The sequence below is a fragment of the Dendrobium catenatum genome, unplaced genomic scaffold (assembly GCF_001605985.2).
Source record: "Dendrobium catenatum unplaced genomic scaffold, ASM160598v2 fragScaff_scaffold_35, whole genome shotgun sequence".
NCBI classification, from domain to species: Eukaryota; Viridiplantae; Streptophyta; class Magnoliopsida; order Asparagales; family Orchidaceae; genus Dendrobium; species Dendrobium catenatum.
In genome coordinates this window covers 121,013-145,826 of record NW_021318497.1, presented here as the reverse complement: position 1 = coordinate 145,826, position 24,814 = coordinate 121,013, and the positions used below count along the sequence as shown (strand labels likewise).

The 24,814-nt window shown below is 34.1% G+C and overlaps 1 protein-coding gene across 2 annotated transcripts in view; it reads left to right on the top strand.

Moving 5' to 3' along the window:
* Positions 1-24,192, top strand: part of LOC110112742 (putative G3BP-like protein) — a 40,260-nt gene extending 16,068 nt beyond the window's left edge. For both annotated transcript variants that reach the window (XM_020845057.2, XM_020845056.2), the window contains exons 3-9: positions 2,253-2,583; positions 3,592-3,854; positions 3,964-4,147; positions 21,789-21,910; positions 22,223-22,288; positions 22,649-22,727; positions 23,463-24,192. In XM_020845057.2, coding sequence (XP_020700716.1) covers positions 2,253-2,583; positions 3,592-3,854; positions 3,964-4,147; positions 21,789-21,910; positions 22,223-22,288; positions 22,649-22,727; positions 23,463-23,677 — 1,260 coding nt within the window. In that variant the 3' untranslated portion in view covers positions 23,678-24,192. The remainder of the gene's footprint in view (positions 1-2,252; positions 2,584-3,591; positions 3,855-3,963; positions 4,148-21,788; positions 21,911-22,222; positions 22,289-22,648; positions 22,728-23,462) is intronic.
* The last annotated feature ends 622 nt before the right edge of the window (positions 24,193-24,814 follow it).

Genomic DNA, 24,814 nt, shown 5'->3' with positions numbered 1-24,814 from the left:
ATGGATTTGAAAGTCAAATTAGATTAATTTGAATTTAAAATCTTTCCAAATTACTGAAAACTTAAATAAGGAAAGAGGGTTTTTTTTTTTTAGGGAAGGAGGTGGCCGGCGAGTGGGTGGAGTCATGGTGGATTTCGTCCAAGGGGAGGGAGGAGGAAGGGAGGAGATGGTGTAAGCCGATGTGTGAAGGTGATGGGGTGATAGGATGGATGCCTTGGTGGAGGGCTTGAGGAGGTGGTGGTTTATGGAAATAAGGAAAAACAGAACAAAGAAAAAAGAGGTAGAACCGCGAGCCTTGGAATCTTCCGAAGACTGATGGGTGATACGATGCCCTTCACCAAGGAACTTCAAGCCACGAGCCCGGACCCATCTTGCGGCTTGTGGAAACCACAATTCCCTCCATAGGGATTCCCACTAACGTCCTCCCAAAGAACAAAAATGCAAAACAAATTTCTTTTCTTAATAATTCATCATTCCTAATACAAGAAAAGGGGCCTCTATATATAGGCCTCAAAAGAAACTAAAAGACAAATTTGCCCCTCAAACTTACATAAGACAAGATTTTTAAATAAAAAGGATAAAAAAGGAAAATTGCAAAATTAAATCAAAATACAATTAATAAACTAAAATAAAATGGAGTTATCTCGACCGTCGATCTTCAGCTCTTCCTTTGAATATCGTCCACCGTCGGATGTCCACTTCATTCTCCGGGGTGAAAAGAGCTCGACTCCATCGAGTTCGCATCCCAGGCAACCATGCTCTGATACTAAACTGATGTAGAATGCAGATGGGTAGCTAATTTTTCCTATTTAATTTTTCAACTATATAAAATTGTTCTCAAACAATTCTTGAAGTACAAAATTGAAATCAATTTTGTGTCATAATTTTCATTAATTTCTACCTAATGAACCATTTGGGACCATGTATAGTTGATGGATTACATTGGACAAATATGGTACTCTTTGACTAAATTAATCACATACGAAAGGAGACTATTTTGAGATTTGTTTGTACTGATAAAAGTAAAATGATACCTAAGATTGATGGTTGCATATCCATTATATAGAAGAATGTGGTCATAGATAAAGATATAACTTTTGAGTTTAGGGTTGAGTGGTTAAAATGGGCAAATAAAGCCCTAAGAATATTTTGTGATAAGATGATAACAAGTATAATGAATAGTGAATTTTAAAAATATGCAATTAAGTTGGTTATGTTTTCATGGATCTAAGTATTTGGTAGGGAAAAATCATAAGCTAAGTTGAGCTTGGCAGTAATAAGAATGTTTGGATGGATGTTATTGAATATGGCATTGATAAATTTGATCATGTTGGATGGATAGTTGGAGTAGCATTTATTGATAATAAGATAACTTGAAAATAAACTTGGGTAATTTAGACATGATATGCGACAGCATAGAAAATGCACTCATTTGATGGGTAGATAAGTTAGTGTTGAAAAATTATGAAAGAAAAAGGAAATACTTATGGTAGTATTAACTTATTGCTAAGAATAGATTTAACGCCTCTTGGGGAACTCAAGAAAAATAAATAAAAAATGAGGGTTCATAATGCCAAGTCCATAAATAAAAAATGAGGGTTCATAATGCCAACTCCAAATATTTGGGTAAGACTAATGACAATGATGATGCCAATTCTCGAAGAGGAACTGTGCTATTTGTTATTTGGATATTAAGATACTTATTGCATTGGATGCAAGTAGCTAAAGCGAATGGGAGTTCAAATTTATGTTACCTTTTCTTAGATATTCTTTTTTGAGGTTGGTAATCTAATTCTATTTGTGCATAGGAAAATATAAATTCTTTGGTGAATCTTCAGATTTTCAAATCTAAATTAATCTTACCTTTCAACGAGTTTTATTGATTTTAATGGGTCTGAGCTATTGATTTATCAACTCTTGTCAGCTCTTCTTTTTGTTCTCTTCCTGCTTATTTGTTTTATTGTTTTCAGTTTCTTTCTACACAATACCTCTTTGGTGAAACTACAGATTTTCAAATAAATTCTCCTCTTAATCATTGATTTTTGTTATTTGTTATTGATTTCAATTTTTCTGGTTAGCTAATCATTTTTCGTTGCATGTCAAGCATTTTCTTTTATATGCTTGTAATTTATGTTTGTTTTGTGATTCTTTTTGCGATTGTTGCTTAGAATTTGTTCTGTTTTCTTTGATTTTGTATTGACTGCTATTGATTTGTTGTTATGATTTGCTGATATGATGATATAATCTTCCAGGAAATTCATAATCTCATTGTCCAGCTGAATTTCACTGAGATTGAGATAATAACTGCTCATTCACTTGAATCCTGGGATGGAGGAGTTTTGGTGACAGTGTCAGGTTTCGTGCAAGCAAAAGATTTCATTTTCAGAAGGAAATTTGTAGAGACTTTCTTTCTTGCTCCGCAAGAGAAGGGATATTTTGTTCTTAATGATATTTTTCTCCTCGAAGAGGAGCAAGTTCATCAACACCCAGCAGCCATGATGACACCTACCGATTATGAAACAAAATTAGATGCATTGAATTATGATACACAATTTGATCCATCGAATCAGTTACAAGATCCAGGTATAGTAAACCTTGTTATATATTAGTCAAATTGCGTTTCTTATAAAAAGATGGCTAAACCTTTTATCGGAGGTCTTTCATTTATCAAAATGTGAGAGATATTGTTCTTTAACCACTCTTCGATGATTTCATGTCCATGCCTGCTAAACTTCAAACATAATATGCATATGCAAATAGCTCTTTCCATGATGCACTGAGATTAGTTAACACGTTAATGAAGCTATATGCTTTGTGCATTTTGTTTAAGGCTCGCTTCATTGCATTTTTGTTTCTTTGAACTTTGCTTTGATTGTTGTTTTTTTTAGCTGTTTTGAATTGATAGCTCTCTTACCGATGAATTCTATTGATTGGAATTTAGACTTTTTCACCTCTTTTTTAGTGCTGTAATTTGGCTACTTAATATTAGGTCTTGTTTTTTTCTCATATCCATGTTTTTCTTTTGCTTTTACGTTCTTTATTTCATGTTCCAATGCTCACTTGGTTCCTTTTTGCATTCTTCATTTTTTTTTTAAGTTTCTTGTTTAGTCATTCTCTTGGTTGCTTTGGACTGATATCGTATACCTTTTATGAATCCCATTGTTTAGCTTAGGCATTTTGTTTGAACTTGAAACATTTTTTTTTGTCAAAAATTTGTAAATGCTGAAATCAAAGTAACCACCATCCTGTTGGGGGATGCCTGTAGAAAGAACCTAAGCGGATTATGTTAGAATAGCTTTGTTTTGTTGTCAATAAATGCGCATGCTGATGAAATAATTTCTTTAAATCCTATTGTTCAGCTTATACATTTTTGTATGAACTTGAAATAATTCTTTCCCTGTCAAACTTTTTGGTAAATTCTGAATAGGAAGCAACCATCCTCTTGATTAATACCTCTAGATAGACCTTAAACAGATTATTGTACATAGCTTAGTTTTGTTGTCAATAAATGCACATGCAGATGCAATATCTTTGTTTTTAACTAATTAAGGTCTTCTGTGGCTATTCTGAGATATTAGTTATTTATTGCAGTGTCTAGCTATATGCTTGCAGAAGATATCCCGGCAAGAGATTTCATCTCTCCACCTTTACCTGCTGATGAAAATAGTCAACTTGACAATTACAGTGTTCCTGGACAACCGAATCAAACTTCAGATCGTGATCTAACAACTGATGAAACACCTGTAGAACTGACTGGTGGTTCAGTTTCGAGTGTTCAAAACATTTTGCGAGAAATGCCCGTTCATGAGGAGGAGCCTGCAGGGGAACAGCCAAAGCATACATATGCATCCATTGTATGTGCAGCATTTTTGTTCCCCTGAATTTCACTTTTGTGCGATATTTTCAAATGATACATGTCTTTAATCAATACATTTTATGATGAACTTGAGTTAAATTCAACAGTTGCGGACTGCAAAAGCTCAAGTTGTACCACAATTCACATCTATGAATAAGACGGCTCCTGTATTGCCAGAGTGGCATCACGCACAGCAGTCAACTCAGCAACAGGCTCAATCCACCATTTTTTCATTGCCTGAGAAGTCCAGCAGAGACTTGTCGGATGAAGCATCTGCCTTCGAAGATGAAGGTTAGTTTACTTCTTGTTGTTTTCTCTCTTTTCAACTATATGTTATTATGGTACATGGCACTTGCCTTTTAGTTCTTTCAGTGTTGGATATTTAGTTGATAAGACGCCCCCAAACTTTTTCAGGTCTAGCTCAGTAATAAAGCTGTTGGGTGTAAGTGCCTTGGAGCAGTTTATTCATATTTATATATCAATTGAGATTCTGTTAAGAAATTTTCTAAGCTTTTGGTTCAAATGTTTTTCTCATTTTTCGTGCTGTTTACTGCTACATAATGTGTCCTTTGGTCTATGAAGAGAACTTAGCTCTGTACTTGTGATGTAGAACGGGAAGGAGGCGTTGCAAAGTAGAGGATCACCTCTCCCAAAATCTGAGAGAAATCAGATTTCTTGCTTGAAAGAGGAGGGAGAACAAACACCAAACTCCTCTTGTAGAATCTGAAAACTGTTTCAAATTCCAAACAGAAATCTGAGAAGAAAATTTGGCTATCAATGTTGGGAGGAAAGGGTTAGTAGGAACAAGAATTATGGAAGTGAATTCACGGGAGCTTCTAGTAGAGGAATTCCCACGTGATGGCCTGGGAAGCTTTCGGCCAGCAGCAGCAGCTTTTGGAAATTTGTCCAAAGGAAATAACTGCACTTAATTGCCCCCAATCAAAGCAGGTTGATTGGAAGGGAGATTCAGGAAGATAGGAGGGAGTTACGGGAATGAAGAGGGAGCAATTAATGTATAGAGAAGGAAGTGGGGAATTTAATTCCTCGAGCTGTTACGTGGAGTTAGAAACATCTCAGATTTTGAAATTCTCAGGTTTTGGAATTCTTTCCCAAAGAGCTTGAGTTAATGAAGGAGAGGGTAGAGATGGGTCACAGGAAAAAGAGTGAATTTTATTTCCAAAACCTGATTTCTGGTTTTAGAAAATAAGATTAAAGCTTTGGAGTGAAGGAAAATTCTAATTCTTTCCCAAGATGGGCATTATCCCGTGACAGGTTTGGGAAATTAAATTGGGAAATCAACTTGCATTATCCCATGACAGGTTTGGCATTGGTGGGAGGCAATCAATACTTTCTAAAAATAATAAATTAAATTTGGGAATGAAGATATCATCCCAATTTAATTTAAAATTTAAAGGGGCTTTGATTAAGCAAGTTTCCTAAAATAAGAATTATAAATTAAGTAACGTTATTTGAATTTGAATAATTAATGCTTTACAATAGCTTAAGGCCCTATATATAGGCCATAACATGATAAAATAAAAATTATAAAATTGCCCCTTAGGCCACAACACTCAAAATAAACTAACCTAAGGGTAAAACAGGAAATAACATAAAATAAGAGCTAAAATTCATAAAATAACTCATAAATGACAATTTAAATTAGAGTCGTCGATTTACGACGCCTCCTGTGATAGATGCGCCAAATCTTCGTGCCGATGTCCACATCAACTTGTTTCTAAAAGGCTATGAGAACCTTATGCTTTTTCCATAGCTTTTTTTTTTTTTTTTAATTTTGGCAGAAACTTGTGCTCTTGAGATAGTTTATTGTTATATATATATATATATCTTTGCCTCTCCTTCAAAGGCATAGATAGTTTATTGTTATATTAGATGAACCTTGGGGGCGAGCTTTGGAGGTGTTGATTACATTATCTTTATTGTGACAAAGGTCATGATCAAAGCTTTGAATCATAAAAATAACTTTTGCAAACTTAATAGTAATGTGCATTACATGAACGCTAAGGATGGATTGTCAATCAGATTGATGGCTCGACTTCGGGTTTGATATGAAGTTGATTTGACCCAAACCTATCCCGTTTCTTATATGGTTCAAAGTATTTGATCGGAATTTGACTTGACCAGAATTTACCCATCATGAACTCGATTTGACTAACTCGTTTACTATATGTATCATGCAATTTTTGGATCAATACGACTCAATTAACTTGAATATGAATCATTTAATCTTCTAATATATATTTTTATTTTAACAATGTACTTCTAGTTTTTTTAAGCTTGATTTTAAATAGTACTTGCATCAAATTTGAATTTATTTCAGGTTATTCGGGTCAAGCCGAATTCCATCTACATAACAATAGGGTATATAATTCAAACTCTAACTTGATCCAAATAGTAATCAGATCAACCCAAATCTTAATTTCTCAAGTTGGATTGTTGTGTCAAATCATTCACTAACACCCCTAAAAAGGGTGGGCCTTGTAGTTATGGTTAGAAGAAATTGCTTTCATTATGACATGGATGTCATGGATTCAAATCATGGAAACCTCTATACTATTTCCATGGTTGATATAAGTGAACCCTTCTCCTGAACTTTTGGGGTTGAAACGTCATGCTCCGCTTAAGCTTTTCTTATCTGTCAGTTGGCTGTATATTTCATTTTGTATTGCTCTTTCTGCCTCTAGTTTTAAGGGTGGCTCCTTCAATCCTAACATAAAGTAATTTGAGTTGACAGTTGTACTAATTTGTACTTTTCTGGCTACTCAAATACACATTCACTAGATTTGAGCTTCCTCAAATTGCCCAAACTTTTTCAAATTTCTTTTATGGCTGGAAGGGTATGCAGTTGAGATCTTTGGTCAACTTATATAAGGAATCATTAGTGAAGAGGAGGATTCTGAAAATTTGGTTCGTCCACAAACTTAGGACATATAGAAGTCCATAGACTGATTACGTGAAGGGGAGGACATTTAAAAAATTAATTCTTACATAAACTTATTACATATAAAATGTTTATAGAATGGTTGAGTGAAAGTGGAGGGCATTAGAAATCTAGTTCAGGGGACGAAAACAAGTAGTAGTTATTGATATTCGAGGTAAACTCAATAAAAGTAATAAATAAACATAATCATGTAATAGAGTATCGGCAAACCGTTGCAACAGTACCTTATACTGTAGTAGCAAGAAGAAAAGAAAATCTAGCTACAAATCTTTCTCATTAAAGAAATATAGTTGACAAACAAACCAACTTCTCATGGCTCTTGAAACCTTGAAACCTATAGTAACCAACAAAACTACCTTGTTATGAAACCTACTTTAGTTTGCTACTATTTCATGCTTACATTTTATTTAATAGTTCAACTTAAACGAGAAAGTAAATAGATTTTCAAATTTATAACTCTTAAATCATCTCTCTAAGAGTTTTCAACTTAACCTATAATCATCATTATCATGTGCCTTATAACAAATATTTTTTATTTCTTTTTGAATCTTTCTTCTTCATTCATTTTTGTTGCATGCTACGTGAAGTGCTAATTCAATTTTAGACGATTAATTTTGCACTACTTAAACTAATATTATTTTGGTATTTCCATTTTCCTTTTTTTTTTCATATTTACTCTGTAAACCACTTTATTTGATCATCTTCATCATTACATTGATTATGCCCAAATTACAAGAGTCCATTATTTACTGTCTATGCTTCAACGAGTGTTGGTGCCCCCATCTCTTTACTAAATCATTTCTTGTTCATCTTTCTTAAGCTTTAACTTTATAATTATGGTTCCATCATAGTCATACATATATATTTTTCTTTTGTATAAGAGATGAATGTATCACTTAATTTTCCAACTTTATTTACTATAACTATTATATTTACTTGGCATACACTATTTTTGTAGGTCATGAACAATGTCTTTATTCCATTAACCATAAACCTCTTTATCTTTTAAAAATGTTCATAATTATTATAACTTCCCCCCTTAAAAGTTATCTAAATTGTATTATGCAAATAGAATATGCTAGTGCAGCTCATCTAATATATATAATGCTAATCCTTAAAATAATTTTAGAGGATGTCCATGGACCCTTGGCTAAGTTTCCTCCTTGTTATGGTTTGAGTATCAAAAACAACCTCTGCAATGCAGGGATAGAGCTTCAGAATAAATCCTTAGATCCCACATCAGTGTGAAATTCTTGCACTTCATTACACCTTTGATATAATTTTACTTCGGTTGAAAATTGATTTTTTGTTACTTATAATTTCTATTAATCACTACTCCATCATACGCATTTAATAGCTTCAATATATTTTTGACATAATTTTTTTCTCCAAATTATATCTGATTGTTCTCAATTATAGATTTACAAAATAAAAAGCTAATGTGAAGATTCACGGTTGCTCTTATTCATATGTTTTTTCTTAGCCTTTATTCTCTTATGATTACGTCAAGCCTGACATCTCTTTCTTGTTTATAGATAGATACATGTATCAGATTTCCAATTATTTGAAATCTTTCTAATTTTAAGATCTCGATAAAAAATTGATAATCAATGCACTCCATAGCTCTTATATTTCTCTAACTTTCAACACCTATTTCATTCTAGATCCAAAGCATTTCTTTATCCATTTCCTAAAAGCATAATTTGACTTTACTTTCGGATAGATCTATAACATTCTTTGTAATTTTGTTTTTGTTTCCCCTTTTTGTTATTCTAAAATAGTGTTTTTTTGTTAGATGTAATTTCAAAAATTCTCAAGCAACACTTTCATATTTTCTTGACATCATTATTTTTTTATTGAGGTCCTATATCTTCATTTTGAGTTCAATTAACTGGATGTCTTATGTCTCAGGTTTTGATATAAGTAAATGATTGGTTTTCTTAGGTGGAAGCTGATTATGCTAAAAGAGTTGTATGCAGGATCATATAAAATGAGTCAGATATCAATGTCCTATCGTGAAAATGAAGTATCATTTAAATAATTGATGCGATAGCAATTTAACGGCTAAACTTTTTTCATGTTGAGGAGAGCACTTTGCCCATCACACTATCATTATAAATAGAATAAATTATAAAAGGATACAATCCAAGCATTTCGTAAAAAGATAATTTCGAGCAAAATTGTGTCATCAGTTACAAACACTATGCAAAATCCAAAATGAACAAAAAATTACATTGAAAAAAGATTAGCAGGCCAAATAGTTTTAGCGAAAGTTTTTTAGTATTACCCGAACTTTCCATTGATTCCAAAGTCCTGTAGAACATGATATTCTTCTTCCCATCAATATTTTCTATCCTGAAGATAACTTAAAAAATGATGCTAAACCAAGATTATGTTTCATAACTGGAAATATTTTTAAAAATATCCTCCTCTTCCCTTCTGACCAAAGGGCCTAAATGATAATAGGTTAAACTTCATACATCATTATGAAATAAAGAATATCCATATGTACTTCCATTTATCCAGAGTAAATTTATAATATTTTTACTCGGTCCATGTGGGCTCAAAAAATTCGGCCCCGGCCTCCGCCCGTATCTTTTTTGCTTTTTCTTCGGCGAGGGAGTTTTAACGGATTAGGTTTCGGGGTAAATTTTGGGAAGGCAGATGGGTTTGTAGATAAGACAGTATCCAGAGATTTCGCCCTCATTTTGTGAGGACTTTATGATCTGAGTTCTGGTTTCCTATAGGCGCAAGCCCCTATAGTTAATTACCCCTCCCGATAACGAGAGAGAACTTTCAATTAAGGCTAGTCGTCAATCATATACATATATAGATACGTGGTATCTGACATATAGTAACAACAATGGGCATATGTTCTGGAAGTTTAAAGGTTTGAATATTTGGAAAGGTTTGATATTTAAAATGGAAATTGCACCATCTTGCACTTAAAGCGGATGGTGGGGGAATGAATGATAGACTCGATCAAGATCCCAAGGTTCCATCGTCCCGGGCCATCGTGGTCCCTGGTCTACTTAGTCAAAGGAGGTAGTAGACCCAACCTGACAGAAGGATCCTTGTCGGCAGCCATGGGTTGCTTCGTCCAAGGGGACCTTGTAGACCTGAGGTGAATGTTTGTCTAAGGAGACAAATTTGATTCCACCTTAGCTAACAGAGGTCTTTGTGCCTTATCAATCATATCCTATTGATTCATATCTCAAGGATTTGATGCCACTAAGGAGCGTATTGACTCTGGCCATAACCGGTATTTCGTGGTGCCATTTGGCGGCAAAACCACTCGGTTCAGAGGGCCCCGGGTTATAACCGTTTATCCTGCGCTGCCATTTGGCGGCAAAACCGCCGGTTAGAGGACACGTACCACATCCTTATTGGCAGGTGATTGTTTGAGAATGGATCCTAGTGATATTTTCGACTAGGCATTTGACTCTTTGTGAGCTGAAGTAGTTTTCATTTTTGTCCACCCCGGCAAACTGTTGCGGATGGTGGATGAATTTTGTTTTAAGCATTTGATTGTTAGATTTCAACTTTTAAATATTTATAATTTGGGATTGGGTTTTGGACTTTTTGGAGTTTTGGATTTTGAGTGAACTTTTGGGAGGCATTTGAAAATATTTGTGAAATATTTGGAATGGATCCCTCCGGTTGAGATTTACATTCAACACGGCCATCATCGGGGTGTTTGAGGTCATTTCCATTTGAAAATGTTTATGAACCTTGTCGACCCTATCAACTTGCTGACAAGGGATCTGGTTTCGTAGGCTTTGTGCCATTTGTTAGTGAATTCATATTGTTAAGGGCCTTGAAGGCCTAATATGAATGTATAAAATAAATATCCCGGGCAACTTCATGATCGCATATTTATCTGGTGGTTTGAACCCTGTCTACTCCTATTTACCTACTTAGGAGGATCGGGTTTCGTAGGCTTCGTGCCTTTGTTAGTGAATCCTCTTGAATATAGGCCTTGGCGACCTAATATGAATGTATTAAAACAAATACATCGGTCGCCACAACTGTGTATTTGTTTGAAGGTTCGAACACTGTCAACTCCTATTGATCTGCATAAAAGGATCGGGTTCGAACTTGAATTTACTTATCAATCGGCGCAGCATCCCTAGACGTCACGTGTACCAATAACATGCTCGCCGGGGCCCATGTGGGTTGAGATTGTATTTTCCCCTTTAATGTACCTATGTGCATATAATTTATAGTGCACGTGCAGGGGTACACCGAAATAATTGTAGTTGTGCAAGTAATCGCTATTTGAGTACATAACATATCATTTGAGAGCTTATACACGCCTTCTATCTGCTAATACGAGTGTTGCGGATCTGGTGGCGGTGCGTTGTAGATTGTGGACGCCTTCTGTCTGCTTGCATAAGTGTTGCAGATCCGGTGGCGGTATTATCTGGATGTCACGAGGCATCTCATTATCTTGATGTTGACTCCCCTTTCTTGTTCACCGGGGAGGATCTTCTGGACTTTGAAATCAATGACCGCTGCTTTATAAAGAACTTCTTTTAAGCTCTTCAGTGTAGTAGGCTTATTGTTTCTGATATTTGTAGATGTGGGAACTATATTCTTCTTAAGTGCAGGATCAAGAAGAAATTTTGGAATACCAGAAAGTTTAGTTCGTATTTGTTCAAACATCTCTTCCATTTCGTCAGGGTGTGTCCTTCTTCATACATCGGGTTGCCCTTGTACCCGACGTACTTGTAGATTTTAATCACCGTTGTCGAATGTGATGCTTGTACTTGTGCCCACAGTGGTTCGTTGTACCTATGATATATCACCGTTGTTATCCACAAGTATTCATTCGCAGGGAATCGTTGTATCCACTACGACCTCCTGGAAGTGTTTGTAGAAGAACCATTGTCGCCTACATCATATCCACCTTTCACCAATCTCAGGTGGTTTGTTGATTGCATTTGTTTGTAGGGACGGGTTCTCCACTATTGATCTCCAGTGTCGCCTTCTTCAATCAACAGGCACTTGTTGTTTGTGTTGGAGATTCCAACAGCGCATATAGGAGGGACACACATGCATTTCATTCTTACAGGTACGATGCACCCGATCTCATAGAGACCATTAGAGTCCATTACATTCTTCATTTGCATGCATTGAGGTCTTATGGTGTGTATGCTTGTACCTTGATTCGTCGTATGTCTTGTAGGAGAGCGGGGCACTCATTTACAATCAAATGATATTGATTGTGCAAAGACTGTATATGCTTTGGATTCTTCGAATACACCTTTATTGTTAACCCGTTACATGTTAGATTCTTTTATCGCTTGTAGATGAGTCGCGTTGAATGCGACAAGTCATTTATTACTCAAGTTTGATTCAAGTCTAGATGTTCATGTTAAGTTTGGAGTTGCAAGTCTTGGCACAAATCCTTGCACATTTGTTTTAGCTTGAGTCCAAGTCTGAGTTCCAATGTACAAGGTCCCTTGTTATTCTTAAAAGTTCAGGTTCAAAGTACATGTTCAAGATCTTCTGAAGTCCTTGCAAGTTCAATTGAATAATCAATTTGGTTTGAATTTGATTCCAGTCTGATTTTATTTCATTTGAGTTTTGACCTTTAGAAATCATTTAAATTTTTGTTTTGATTTAGGTCCATAAGTCAACTGCGTTCAATCAAGTTCCCTTGCATGTTCAACTTGTTCGAGTCATGTTCTATGTCCCCTGCAGTCTGAATCTTGTTCAAGTTCAATGTCCACCACACTTAGCTCATTTGAATTTGAGTTCGAGCCAATGTGTTCAATTTGTATTCATGTAAATTTGACTTAGGCTCAATTTCATGTTCGAATTAAGTCCCAAATTTTGTCCAAGTCCACGATGTCTCTAGTCTGAATTTTGGCAGCCTCCCGGCGTCTCCCTCGTTTAGGGGAAAAACCAAGAGGCAACCTTCCCCTCGACGCTACGTGAGCGCTTCAGGTAGGTGTCAAAAAATGACACCGCGGTCACATATATATTTTTATCCCCGCCCGCTACGTGAGCGTTTAAGGGTGTATTATTATTTTTGTTATTATTATTTATTATTATTTTATCCCCCTCGCACTACATGAGCACTCCGGGGATTACCCATCTCGTCGCGAGCGCCGCACCGGCTTCCCTCCCTACAATGCTATGTAAGCACGTAGGGGGTTTGCTGGCTTGTCGCAAACATCGAGGACGGGGTTTTAGGCGATTGTCCGCCTTGTCGTAGGCGTCGGACTAGCTTCCCTCCCCACAACGCTACGTGAGCGCGTAGGGGGGTTTGTTAGTTCTTCGCTAACGTCGAGGACAGAAATATGAGTTCAGATTATACCTTGGGGGATCGGCGGACGGACGGTGGAGGCTCGTGGACCGAGGCAAGGGAGAAGCAGGCATTTGCATCTAATAATAATTAATTAATCATTTAATTATAATTAATCCATCAATTATATTCGATTATAATTAATGTTATTTAATTATAATAATTATAATTAAATAATAAATTAAAATTAATAATATTTAACTATTTAATTATAATTAATCTATTAATTATAATTAATCATAATTAATAATTAATTATAATTAAAAATAATTATTAATTTAATTATAATTAATATTAATTAATTAATATAATTAAAAAATTAATAATCTCTCCCTCTCCACTCTCTTTGTTCGGCGGACTGGGGATTTGGCCGAGAATCGTATGAAGGGTAGAAAGTTACCCTTACAGCAAGTGAGCTCCTCTGGTTGCCTCCGATCAAAATGTTTTAACTTCCGATCCAGTTGGATGGGAATGCCGTCGAATGAGCAAAGCCGAACAGCTGGGTAAGAACCGAAGAGGCGCTCGTACGGGTGAAAGTCACCCTCTCAATCAGCGAGCTCGCATTGTGGCTTCCAATCAAAACCACGTAACTTTCGATCTCTCAGGAGGGGAAGTCGTCGAAGCGGGTGAAGTCGAATGACCATGAAGGGCCGGAGAAGGGGGTCTCGACGGCTGCTTGGAATAAGAAGGGAAGAGAGCTCCTTCTCTCTCTCTCTCTCTCTCTCTCTCTCTCTCTTGAAGGGTTGAGCAAGGATAGAAAGGTGGAAGAAGGCGGAGGAGGAGACCGAATGGATGCGAACCCAGCGACGTTCATCTCTCCGGCATTTAACGAACGCAAATCGTGTGGAGTCGTGTCCGATGCGACGCCGACGTGCATCGTGTGGAGCTCTTCGTGCTGAGACTGTGCGACGTGGGAGGGGAGTCGCAGCAATGTGCGATGTTCAGGTACGAATGAAATTTTATTTTGTTTTCTCGGTATAGGGGTCAACAGTTCGAACTTTTATTTGGTCCGGTGAACGGACGTAGAGCTACGTTCGGCCGACACTGAGATTGCGCCACGTAGCATGCACAAAATCACGTATTTGTCGATTTTGCTCGGCAATAACGAGAAATACCATTATGTGAAGACAAATACCGAGCAATACAGAGAAATACTGAGTTTTTTTTAGAAAAACTCGGTATTACTTGGTATTGTTCGGTATTACTCGGTATTGGTCTTCACAGAGCGGTATTTCTCGTTATTGCCAAGCATTACCTAGTAATACCGAGCAAATACCGAGTAACTCAGTGGTGACCGAACGTAGAGCTACGTCCGGTTACCGGACGTAATAATTGTTCCAACAGTCCATTGACAAACTCTCAAACATAAAATATATGGAAGAATTTGTAAATGTTGGTATTACAAAGTGAATAAAGGTTCGAAGAAGAATTTTCATGAGCATGAAGAATATTTTTTGCAAATTCCTTTATTGTCAAACAGGAGCTGATAGAATAAAGTTATAAGATAATAAATTTTGAAATGTAAGTTGGTGACTTGTCATAAAGTACCTCCATTTAAAAGAAAAAAGTAATGATCTTTCTTTGTGAATGACCTAAATCTGCTTGGTTAGAGAACTTGAAAAAAGTGAAAGCCTTCAATAATGAATAAAGGTTATCAAACTCAAAGTTGAGAGAAAGAGGCTTAATTTTAGACTTTTTTTGCTTGTTTATATCTATTATTCTTCATTAAATCTAATGCAAGATGACTCATCATTAGGATTTCCTAACATACATAATATGAGGTGATATGTTTTAATAAAACCAAAATTTGAGGGTTCACAAATTTCTAGTTGCCAATCAAGCTGACAACTCTGTTTTAACGAAGCCAAGCAGTAGAAGTTTTAAAGTTTATGTTTTGATGAAATGATGACAAAAATCTAAGAATTTTAGCTAGAATTTGGAAATCAATACAATCAACAAACATATGAATTAATTTTCATAAAATCAAATTTCCAACATATCAATTCTTATAAAAAAAAATTTGAAGTACTAAACTAGCCATTAACAATTATGTAGAAAAAATTGAGAAGAAAACTAATTTATTGAAGTATAGAAAAATTAAGCCTTATATTGATGTAATGAGATGACTTCCCCCAAATTAAGTAGCGCACTTATGTTACGTTTGAATGATTCCCACATTTAACTTGCATTCAAAAGATTGAAATCAAAAGCAAAATTTCATTTAAGCAAAAAATTATGAATTTCCTGCCTTAAAATATCTGCATATTGAGTCCTCATATATTAGGCTAGTAGATTATATTATCATAGGATCAATCTCAATTAAGTTTAATTTAATCATAGTTTTTATTTTTATTTTTATTTTCAAAATACCCAAACCATAATTTTTATTATTTTTTTGCCAATCAAGCTGACAACTTCCCGTTGGGCAACTCACATAAGGAAAACAAAAAAAATAAGTCCAAAAGATAAAGCATAACGCACATCCAAAGGAGCCCTTATCCCTATAGGCAATCATGGACATCTAAACCACACATGAACTCTTATATGCAAGACAAAGGTAGAAATCTCAATTCTTCCTTCATATCATAGTATTGCTATAGTAAACTGCTGCATTAAACCACTATATTAATAGCATAGCATGCATAGGCACTTGCATTAAAGCCACTTGACACTGCTCATAATCATCATTAATAATACTAAAAGCTACTACCTGACCCCAAACCATCACAACAATTTACCTAGCTTGAAAGGAATTTGACTTCAATGGATTGAATAAATTTCTATTTTGTGAAAATTAAACTAAACTAAATCAAGGCTAAAATCATGCAAGCCAAATAAACTAACAAAAAGCTATTAAATAAAATATACCCTTTCTCACACAAAACAATCCTTCTTGATCATCATTATAGTCATGTGCCCAAATAATAAATAAAATAAAACAACTAAAAGAAGAAACCAATCAATGAAAGGAAAAACATAAACTGCACGTAATTTAGATTTAATATGATGTTTTTGATGAGAATAAATATAGTTTCCATCAAATATGCCCAACGAACAAATTTAACTCTGATTAACTTAACATTTGATAGCCAGCAAACTACTCTGGACTTAAATTCCAAGTCTACTGTGGATTAATTTATGAATCATCATAGTGAAGTTTGTCTTTCTAGTGAATAAGGTATCTCTTTAAGCGACCAATAATAATGGAAATAATCTCGTTGTCAATAATAGCTTTAGGAAGAAGCTACATAGAAGCATTTTATGGAGAATTGAATGTTGAATAACAAGAAAGAGGTAGAGAGCTTTTACAATCCAAAGAATTGGAAATAAACCCATGAAATTAGATCAAATTAAAGATATTAAAATTAAATTAATACTAGAATTTTCTAGATTTTATGGAGAATTGAATGTTGAATAACAAGAAAGAGGTAGAGAGCTATTGCAATCCAAAGAATTGGAAATAAACCCATGAAATTAGATCAAATTAAAGATATTAAAAATTAAATTAATACTAGAATTTTCTAGATTTTCTAATTATAGGCATTAGTTCCATAATGTTGCACAAGAGATAGATAGAATCCAAGGAATTAAAAATAAAGCCATTAAATAAGATCAAGTAATTCTTTAAAAATTAGATTTATACCATAATTTCCTAAAATTTCTAATTTGTTGGAATGAGTTCCAAAATATTGCTAATTATCAAATGATCTTTTATTTTATGCATACAATTACTTCAAGGTTCTAGATGAAGTGTTTCTAGATTTAAAAGCACTATGATCTATCATTAGTCTTAAAATTTTAGATACCTTCTATTCATATTAGTTGAAGCTTATAATTGTCATAATTAGTAATCAATTATTTATTTGTCTCCTCACATAGGTCACCCAAATGTTGTGCAAATGATTATGCAAATGATATGAGGCAACTTGCTAATGAAATTGCAAGTAAAAATTCCTGCAATTATGACATACCTATGTGGACGAAAGTTCTTACAAAAAAAAAGGTTAAATGTGAGTTTTGATGACTTATGCACCTTTACTATAGACTGGACGTATGCATTTTATATTTGTTATTAACAAATTTAATGAAATATTGATATAATTTAACTTTCGCCTTGAGGTTCATTATCTGAGTTTGCATGTTGCTAAATCAAGATTAAAAAATAATGTCAACATTAGTTTACCATCTTATAAGAACATTATGAATGTATAGTTCATCCAAAGTTCGAGTTTTAAATTATTCATTGATTTATTAATTATATCATATATAATCGGTTCATCATCACATTTGGACATTGTATCAATTTTCATGAGAAATTTAAATTTAGCTATGCTATCATACTCAGCTGTACTCTAACTCTAACTCTAACTCCAACATAGATCACTTGGAGGTTTAGGTTCATGAATATTATATGTTGTAGATATAGATTCAAATTGAACATCATCTATAAATTGAAATTTTAATGACAATTATATTATGCAGCTTCATCCTCAAATGAATATTTATAAGCTATTGTTTATTCAATTGGATCAATCTTAATCATATATGATTCTTGCATAGCCTATTTTTATATGCTTTAAATGAGGTTTTACTACATTTTTCTTAAGAATCATCATAGATGGAACAATACTAACATAATGCTAGTAGCATGCCTTAATTTACATGGATGAAAACAAATCCGATAATATTTTTTGTGAATTTTATTTTACTTCATTCTTAAACTCTCGCACTAGGCCTTTATTGATGAAAGTACTTGTACTAACATAGTTTAAAGGCTGATTAAGTGTACATACAAAAATGTGTAATTTTTACATAATATTTGCATACACTTGAATTTTTTTGTTTATAATGCAAAAACTGATTATGCAATTCATATGGATATTCATCAAATGTTAGATATTGCTCCTTATTTAAAAAGGTATTTAAGGCACCAATAAGCACCAAGAGGGCCTATGCAAGGCTCAGCCTTTTTAATCAAGGCGTATGCTTCAAAGCTTTGTACCTCGACAGGCATGAAGGATTATGTCTCAAGTTAACTCACTAAAAAACAAAATTTTAATTTTTATAATAGAAAATTTAAGATTTTAGGTTTAGAGTTTAGATCGATTTTGAGATAGAGGGTTTAAGGCTTTTGATTTTTTTATTAACTAATTTTTTTCTCTGTTTATTTTGTTTAGTTATTTTCTTTTCCTTATAAGTTCTTTCTTTTTTTTTTTAATTTTCTTTTGAATATAATTTATTTTCATTTTTTTTATTATGATTTTTTATTTTCTTATTATCTTTTTAACTGCTTTTTCTTTTCTTTTCTTTTTTAATTGGTTATTTTTTTTCTTTGAATATTTTATTTTTAACTTTCTTTGTTGAGGGCTTATATAGCATATTTATGAATTATCTTTAATTTTGAGTTTCCTTAATTTTTTAGTTTTGAGGTTTATACCTTGAGTTTATACCTTATCTCGATAAGATAAAATTTCATAGTTTTCGATTTTAGCATTTTAAATCTTAATATTTCTTTTCAGGCATATGTTTCATGCTAGCTCACATTGATTTTATTCCACTTGAAATGCTTCGTCAAAATACTTAGCATGTAACACTTTTGTTTCAACAAATCTTACTTGAAATCAAAGAAATGATAATTCACTAAAAAGTCTTCCAAATCATTTATCCATCTTTAAAATTTGTCAGAATCATTCACTCCACTGAATGTAGGAGTGTAGTTTGTGTCCTCATGATAATTATAATGTGTTTATCCAAAACCATAGTTTACTTGATTTTCGCATTTAATATGTCGTACAGTTAATTAACATGATGTTGCAATTATAAGCTCTGATGTCAATTCAACGAAAGAAAACTCTAGTGTAAAGCTTCCTAATTCAATTAATATGATGCATAACATGCTTTCATGCAACAAAATGTTGAGGATTCATATATTACTAGTTGTCAATCAAGACAACTCACTTTTTAGCACACAATAGTAGTCAATAAGCCCTTTTGTTTATGAAATGATTACATAAATGATAAATCTATTTTTTTTTTCAAAATTTTGGAAATAAATGAAATCAATGTACAAATGAATTAATTTTAGCAAAATTAGATCTGTTATATCAATTTTTAACTAAATTCATTAGTACTATATTATTCAATAACAAATTATATAGAAAAATAAAAAGGAATAAAACTACCAAATGATCACATCAGATTAATGAGAGGACATCCCTTGGAATAAGTTAATTACGTATGTGTCGGACTCAACTTGCACTCACAAAGTTGAAATTGCAAGAGAAATTTTATTTAGGCTAAAAGTTCTGAATTACATATCTCGTAGCAACTATTTATACACTCATCATCCTAAGCTAATAAATAAGTTTAACAAAGGAACAATATCAATTAAGTTTAAATTAACCACAATTTGAATCTTTTTAATTTCCCAAAGCACTTTGTAGTTGCAATCCTCACGTCAGTCCCACATAGGAACTAAATCTCCCAGCTTCACACTAGGCAAAACCATCACCAAACAAACAGATAAGTCTAATAGATAACCAAACCGCATATCTACGACGAACAATTATTACGTCCTCTGACCGGACGTAGAGCTACGTACGGCCGCCAATAACATGTCGTCACGTGCTCTTACTCTTTACCGTGCGGCCCGACGACTTGACCCGTACCTGAACTCGGGAATGATATGTTCGCGTATTGCGAGGTATTACTCGGTATTTGCTCGGTATTGCTAGGTATTGCTTGACAATAACGAGAAATACCGCTTTGTGAAGACCAATATCAAGCAATATTGAGTTGTACCGAGTTTTTTAGAAAAACTCGGTACAACTCAGTATTGTTCGGTATTGGTTATTGCCGAGCAAAATCGACCAATACCTAGAAATACCGAGCAATACCTAGCAAAATCGAGAAATACCGAGCCATCCTGGGTCCGTTCCGGGTCGGGTTGTCGGGGCGCGCGGTAAATAGTGAGAACGCGTGGCGCGATTCTACTGGCGGCCGAACGTAGAGCTACGTCCTGTGACCAAACCAAATAAAAGTTCATCTACGACAACCTTTATCCGTATATGTAATTATCCAATACTACATGCATAGGGACTTGCTTATGAACTGTTCAACACTAATCACCTGTATCTTTTTTTTACATTTTAAGGTTTTGATTATGGGGACAAATGAAAATTGTTGGTATGATATATCATATAAGAAATAGTTTAAAGTGATCATTTGATTAAATTTTATGTTTATATGATTACATATCAAGCATAAAAGAAGCAGTTATTAATGCATAAAATAAACTTATGCTTTGTTTTGTTTTTACTATTAAATTAATTATATCTATTTCATATGCAAAGTTAGTCATTCACAAGAAGTTTGAATGATATACACTACTATAAAGACCTTTTGTTTGGAGTGATGTTGAGGTTTTTGAATGTTAAGTTTGCTAGATGTATTTAAAATTCAAAGTTAAGTTTGAACATTAAATTTCATTCAATTTAAGTAAGTTTTTATCTCCAATATATGGTGTATGGTACAACACTTTTGGTTCTTAGGTGCAGCATATTAACATGTGTGATGAACGATCAATGCATGATGAAAGTCCAATCAATTTTAGAATCAGAAAAAGTGTGGTTCTTATCTAGTTTGATAGGTGAGAGCTCAATGATAAAGATTTGTTGAAAAAAGTACTGTTACTTAAATTGAATCAAACAAAGGTTTATGTTTTGCATTTGGAGTAATGCCAAAAATCACTGAGAAAATAAGATTTTGACATCATTAAGTTTGCATCTTTCATCAATTTTTTATGTTTGATATATTGGTAAATAAATATTGAAATTTTTTGAATTTAATCCGTAACCATTTCCTTTTAATGTAGATCAAATTCAAAAGTTTGACTTTTAATTTTAGTTAGATTATCAGATTCTAATTTTTATGTTTACACACTCATGCATGCATTTATGTATTATTTATACACTTGACTTTATTCTGAGTTGTCTTGGGTTTCTAACTAATCTTGCCAAACTTTACATTTGCTCAAAGTTTTGTTTGACACAAGGACTTGGCTAAAAATATACTCATCCCTACATTATATTTTAGCTAATTATTTGTAAGATGGAATGTTGGTTTTTATTGGAGCTGATATGCAACGTTGAGCATATGCCACACACACACCAAATCCTCCAATTGCCCCACCCGCTCTTGCACAGAAAACCTGCTTCTAGAACCACTGAGGCTTCAGAGCAGGTAGACCATTGTTGCACCAAAATTGACCATTTATCAGTTACTCGATTGTAGCCTGCGAATGAATTGCTGCCTATGCAGCAAGAGCTTTAAGTTGTGGTTTGCCTGCATAAATGTTTTCTCCCTATATGTGTTTCTGCAAAATAATTACTGCCGCCCTAAACAGAACATGAATCCGTTATTTGTAAGTCAAGTGCTTCCGCTGAAGAATTGCTAAGTTAGGTTGCTTTAATTATTTGTCCACCCATTCATGTATTTGTAATTATACTTCTAAATGTCTTTATTTCCTAAACTCTTCATTATTATTTAGAATTCTGGTTTTTTACCTTCTCTACAAGGGGTAAAAAGTTCTTTAATTTAGTTAATCTACCTTTTATTTCCTTTCTCATATTTGATACTGTATGATTTCTTTCTTTCTGTAGGTGAATCAAAATCTGTATACGTTGGAAATCTTCCTGCAAGCATATCTACTTCTGACCTTGAGCAAGAGTTCAGGAACTTTGGTAGAATCAAACCTGACGGTGTTACTATCAGAAGCCGGAAGGTGACTTGCGTGGAACTTTAATTCATCAGTAATCATCATCATCTCTTGTATCTGCTTAGGCTGGTTTTATGAATCTTCATTTTACATTCATTCTTGTGAAGTGCTATATTGAGGTGTTTACTCTTTTGCACGGTTATTTTTGCATAATTTCTAGTTATGTATCTTTGACATATTTTTCATTCTTTTTAATCTTTCCTTATAAATTTTGTCTCAACTTACTGGTGCATGTGCTGCCCTATATTTTCCTTGGTACATCTTTCTTTGGAAATCAGCGTAGTTATTATATACCTAATTTATTTTTGTTATTTGTAGGAGGCTGGTGTTTTTTATGCCTTCATAGAATTTGAAGATGCTGTTGGCGTTCAGAATGCATTGATGGTTCGTTAAGTTTTGCTTATTTTCCCAAATCAGATTATCTTTGAAATAACTTTGCAAAATACTTATGCAATTTTTTTCTTTTCATTGAACATTACTACAAGTTTGCTGTAAACAATTTGACAGAAGCTTAATTTATTTATTTTGGAAATTGGTTTTATATGGCATTAAATTTTAGAAGCTATATGTTCCCTTCTTTGGTTGGCATGCAGCTTATGGATAGCGAGAAATTAATTTAGCTTGCTTTTCGAGTGTATGTGCATGTTTGTCTGCATATTTAATTGCTTATGATAGCTATTTGTTTTTTAGATTATTGATGCTGTCAACTTTTCTAGTTTTTTAATCGGTTATTGTTATCTGTAGGCTACTCCAGTGCTGCTGAATGGCAGGATCATTCATGTAGAGGGCAGGAGACCTAACAGTGGTGCTTCACGAGGCGGAAGTAAGTTCCTTAATTTCATAGAATTTATTCCTAGCTTTCTTTTCAGTGAAATGGCTTTCTCGATATCCGTTAGGACTCCATGTCCATGTAGTTTAGTACTAGCATTCAAGATTTAAGTTTCCCAGTAGTTTAGTACTAGCATTCAAGATTTAAGTTTCCCAGAAAGATTAGATTTCTAGCTGTTTAAGATTCTTGCTATTCATACCTGTGATTTAGGCCTCGTTTGGGACGACTTTCTTATTGCTTCTTAAAACAAATTTTTAGTATAAAAGTTAAAAATTTTGTACTAAACAGTTGTTTTAAGAAGCAGCAAAAAAGCTGCCTCAAACGAAGTCTTAATTTCTTGCTGAGCTAAATGCTTATCATCTTTTGGTTGACTTGCGGGTTGTATAATTTTAACATTGCAAATATGATCTGATTATTCTAATGAATCTCTGGGGTTATCCTGTATTTCATTACAATTGTTGCTTATTTCTTCATTTTGTCTTTATTTTGCATTCACAATTATGAGCAAGGTCTAATATCTTTTGGATTAATATTTAGCTAGATTAGTTTGGGATTCTAAAGATTCATTAATAGTGCTGTTTTGAGTGTGGGCCTGCAAAATATGGCCTTCTTTGTCATATAGATGTAACAATTTAGAAGTAAATTACTATCATACAACCCATTTCAGTGTCATTTCAGCCTAATATGTTTACTAATCAAAGTTCTATTTTTTCCCTCCTATGCTTATAGGAAGGGGTAGAGGAAGGGGAGGCTACCCTACAGAGGCCTCAAGGGGTCGGTTTGGTGGCCGATCATTTGGCAGCAGGGGCAGTGGCCTAGACAATGACAGAGAATATAGTAATCGGCCAAGAGCCAATGGGTATATCCAACGACTGCCACGCCAAGAAAGAGGCATATTGGGAAGTACTTCCCCAACAACAATGGCAGTCAATCCTAAGCTTTAGCTTCTTCAGATCTTCACTTAAATGGCTAAATGGCACAGCTGCTGCTGACAATCATGTAGCCCAGGCATCAAGGAGGCTACTAGCATTCAGGCTTCATTTGGGATGGCTTTCATTCTGCTTCTTAAAATAGATTTCTAGTACAAAATTTAAAAAATTGGTACTAAAAAGCTGCTTTAAGAAGCAGAAAGAAAATCGTCCCAAACGAAGCCTCAGTATCTCCACCGACGTTTTGGGCCTTGTTTTGGTTGGTTATTTTTTCTACAATTATTTCCTCCATGCTGCTGGTTGTATTTTTCATCTATATCTAAGACAGAGTTGTCGGTTTGAGTTCTGATCGTTTGTAATTGTGCGGTTCTGAGCCATTTTTCTTTCTTTTGTTCATCTTTACCATTTTGATTATTGTGGTAGCAGCTGCTGCCCAGTGTTAAAGAATGTTTTTTTTCTTAAATTATCTACAGTGAATGAATGATAATATATTTAAATCGCCAGTAAGTCATTCGTTGTTTTCTCTTTAATTTTTCTTCAATGCTTGTTCTTCTCAAGTTCACACTTTGTTGTAATACCCTGTTTCTCTTTTCCTTCATTGACATTAGTAGCAATAGTAAGTGGGGGATCAATTGTAAACTAATTACTCACGTTTTTAACTTGCCTCAAAGAATTAGCTGCTATTTGCACTTTGAAAATATGTTATTCTAACACTCCTCGTGGACAAATTTGTAATAATATTATGTTATATTGACATAAAAAAATATTGATTGGGTTTGTTACTGTGGCTTTTGGCCCCCCATCCCTCAGTATTGCGAAGCTCAACATAACAATGTTTTAGTTTTTGAATTACTCCATTGCTGCTCTCCAAACAACAAGAGGAAAGCTAACCACAGAATAGAATAAAGATGGAAGAAAGAGTTTCAGGACAAGTCTATACATAAATATGGCATGAAAGCCCTGTGAACTTTGCAATTGGGCAACTAAAAAATTCTACCTCTGAGAAAGTGCACTCATTCTCTGAGGTTTTTCTTCTTCCCATCACTGTTGAAACTTCTTTGGCAATACAGAACAAATTCTCTGTTTTCTCTGCACATGACCTTAAAGCAGAAGCCTGATTATGCTGGAACTCCCCAAAAATCTAATGATACG